Source organism: Habropoda laboriosa, unplaced genomic scaffold, assembly GCF_001263275.1.
Source record: "Habropoda laboriosa isolate 0110345459 unplaced genomic scaffold, ASM126327v1 scaffold175, whole genome shotgun sequence".
Lineage (NCBI taxonomy): Eukaryota > Metazoa > Arthropoda > Insecta > Hymenoptera > Apidae > Habropoda > Habropoda laboriosa.
In genome coordinates, this window is record NW_017100347.1 from 1,657,817 (window position 1) to 1,660,913 (window position 3,097).

General features: G+C 29.1%; 1 protein-coding gene across 3 annotated transcripts in view; it reads left to right on the plus strand.

Moving 5' to 3' along the window:
• The first annotated feature begins 877 nt into the window (after positions 1-877).
• LOC108574604 (popeye domain-containing protein 3-like) overlaps positions 878-3,097 on the plus strand; it is a 12,458-nt gene continuing 10,238 nt past the window's right edge. For 2 of the 3 annotated variants that reach the window (XR_001891421.1, XR_001891420.1), the window contains exons 1-3: positions 880-968; positions 1,045-1,306; positions 1,516-1,883. Coding sequence is in view for 1 of the 3 variants with exons in the window: in XM_017937223.1 (XP_017792712.1) it covers positions 1,084-1,306; positions 1,516-1,883 (591 nt within the window). In the remaining 2 variants the exon portion in view is untranslated. Of the gene's footprint in view, positions 969-1,044; positions 1,307-1,515; positions 1,884-3,097 lie in introns of all 3 variants that reach the window. The other variant, XM_017937223.1, reaches the window with a different exon arrangement.

Genomic DNA, 3,097 nt, shown 5'->3' on the forward strand with positions numbered 1-3,097 from the left:
TTATAATTAATTTATATATAATAATAATAATAAGGTTTGAATTTATTGCAAACAATGTTAATTTTTGTTAGTAAATTTTCGAACGAACCTTAAATTAGTGGCCGCGTGGCCTATTTTATCCCCCTTCTGATTCCCAGTTCTCCACCGTCGCCTTTATTCGTCCTTGCTAAAGTAACGTCTTTCTGCTAGTTTGACGTTCATTAGATAAGCAAGTTTGTTTCGTATACGAGTTCAGTTTGTTCCAACTATCATATTACTTGACTTTATAGTTTACTTTTTCATGTGTATGCCTTGCGTACGCTTTCATCTTTTAAAATTTTCCATGAGTAAGTTATTTATTGATTTCGATATGATGCTTTATAACATGCGTCATTATCCACGATCACTTACATGCGAAAATCAGCATAAAATAAGATTATTCAAAACATATTTTTCTTATAAATTCATAAATTAGTATTAGTCGACAAAATCTGCAAATTTTTAAAATCTAGCTACTATAAACAACAGCAAGATCTGTATTTTTTTGTTTAATTAAAATTTGACATTTTTAATTGATAATTTTGTTGTACCATCAAGTAGCATCATTAAATAATCATTAATTTTTCTTGTAAAACGTTTAATATCTTTCCAAATCTGTTAATATGTGCTATCACAGTTACATATTCAAACATTTTTGATAACTAAAAATGCAAAGGAAATTCATGCAATAAAGGAACACATATTAAAGTTAATATTTTATGTATATATTTTTATATTACAGATGTTTTTATAGTCTTCCTGCAACTATTGGTAATGCAAGTACCCTTTCTTAATTCAAAGTTTATAAGATGGTATTTGTCTTCAAGTTTTAATTTTAGCTGAGAATAGAAATGTGAACAATGACAGGATATTTACAAATGATACATAGTATTCAATTTAATATCTCTTATGAATAAGTATGACGTATAATAACTACTAATTTAAATTATGTCAGTATCTTATGTGAATTTAATTCTTCTACATTTTTTTTTTTTTATGGTTGAACTATTTATTTTGATGTTGCAGAGTGAGACAAAATTGATTTAGCTTGGTGGTGATGCGGGGATGTGGATCTGTTTTGATCCTATAGGAAGCCGAGAAGGCTGGCGTGCTTCTATTTTATTCTTCATATTTCTTTATTGGACATCTTTTGGTATTGATGGCAGTTTAACAAATGCAGCTACATCTAATGTCCCCCATAATACTGTTACTCCAGAAGTATCACTACCAGTTTCAACACACCATAAAGACGACGAATGTAGGAATGTGACCACAGACAATAGAGCTGGTATGTATATGTGTAGTATAGTCATTATATTTAATGTTAGGAAGAATTTTTTGTAATTTATAAATTTTTTAACTAATTTTTTTACTACCTTCAAATTTAGGAGGCAATATACACTAATTTATTATTAAATACTTTATTACCACATTATTGTTTTATGTATTAAACATAATTTGAATTTATCAAATATTTGAAAAGGAAATATTTTACAGCTACTGGTTTGTCAGTGGTCAGTCAAGGATCTGGATCTCCTCATTCGCCGATAGTGCCTCCAACTTTTCTGTACAGAGTTCTTACCTGCCAACCTTATCAAGGAATTTCTGTGAACCACATCTATTTTCAACTAGCAAATGTCTTCTTTCTATTGTCACATCTTGCACCAAGTGGCATACATGGTGTACTTTATTTAAGGTGCACTCTGCTCGTGGGCTGTGCCTTTCTTGCTTTGTGGGGCTGGACAATAGTTTGTTGGCTGGACGCTGCTCTCTGGAATGCTCTGTTTGTTGCCATCAACTTCGTCCATGTATGCACGCTTCTTTACAAGCTCAGGCCTATCAAGTTTTCAAGGGAAGTTGAAGAGGTAAGCTAAGAGGAGAATCAAGAGGAATGATTGTTTAACTTGATGTCACAGAATATTATTTATATAAACTGTATTTATTAAATTATTCATTAATTTAGAACTTGTAAAGTTATTTTAAGTATTAATATATTTCAAATTGAATATTTGGAATAAGTTAAATATACAAGGTGCGATGGGATGGGTGGTACAACCAGGCAAAGGGTGATTCTACGTGAAAAATAAACCAAAAATATAGAATCAAGTTTTTTTATAACAAGCTTAGTTTTCGAGAAAATTTAATTTACAGATATGTCGGGTACGCGTGCACTTTACTATCTCCGATTTTCATGTTTGTATAATAAGCAACGTCAATATCATGATAAGTACTGATAATAAATTTATCAACGATTGTATTAAGTTAACTTTACGTTCCTGAAACAATTCTTGATAGTGACGGCCTTGTTGACGCATACAAATTCTTGTACTATGAATCGTCGTGGACTGATGGTGAAGTTTAATGCCTTAATTGTTCGAAAGTCTATATGATTCTTCCATTGAGCTGCAAAATATCTATTTCTTTGCAATATGTGTAAATTTAATTTTGAATTTAAAATAAAATTTGATTCTATATTTTCAATTTATTTTTACATGTAGAATCACCCTTTGTACCACTCGTTTTGCTATATTCTGCATAGGTAAGGCACACAGCATACGAGAAACACTTTTTGTTAAATAAATGCAAAAGCAATTAAATATTGGTATTGAATGCAAAATTACTTTCATTATTAATTTTTATATGAAGTATAGTGATGAGATATATAATAGTTAAAGAAATGTTATACAATTATTTCAAAAGATTAAAAATGTATTAAACATGTAATGTATGAATTAATATAATTAGTGTCATTGCATAGTAGTATTCGTGTAGATATTGAGATGTTTCTATTTTTAAATTCATATTTAATATATGTACACTATAAAATGGTATACTATATTTTTGTTTTTCTAAATTTTATTTATAGTATGATATTATGTTTTCTAGATGGTATAATATTCTTGTTTTACTTATATATATACATATATTAGAATTTTCATTATAGCAAATTGCTTATGTGTTTGGCTATAGCATTTGCATTAGATTTAAACTCTTTGGGCACTATATTTTCGTTTGCACTCATATATGCAGTTTGAGCAATAAGATTTTGTTACAGCATCAAATTCATGTAATGCTTTTG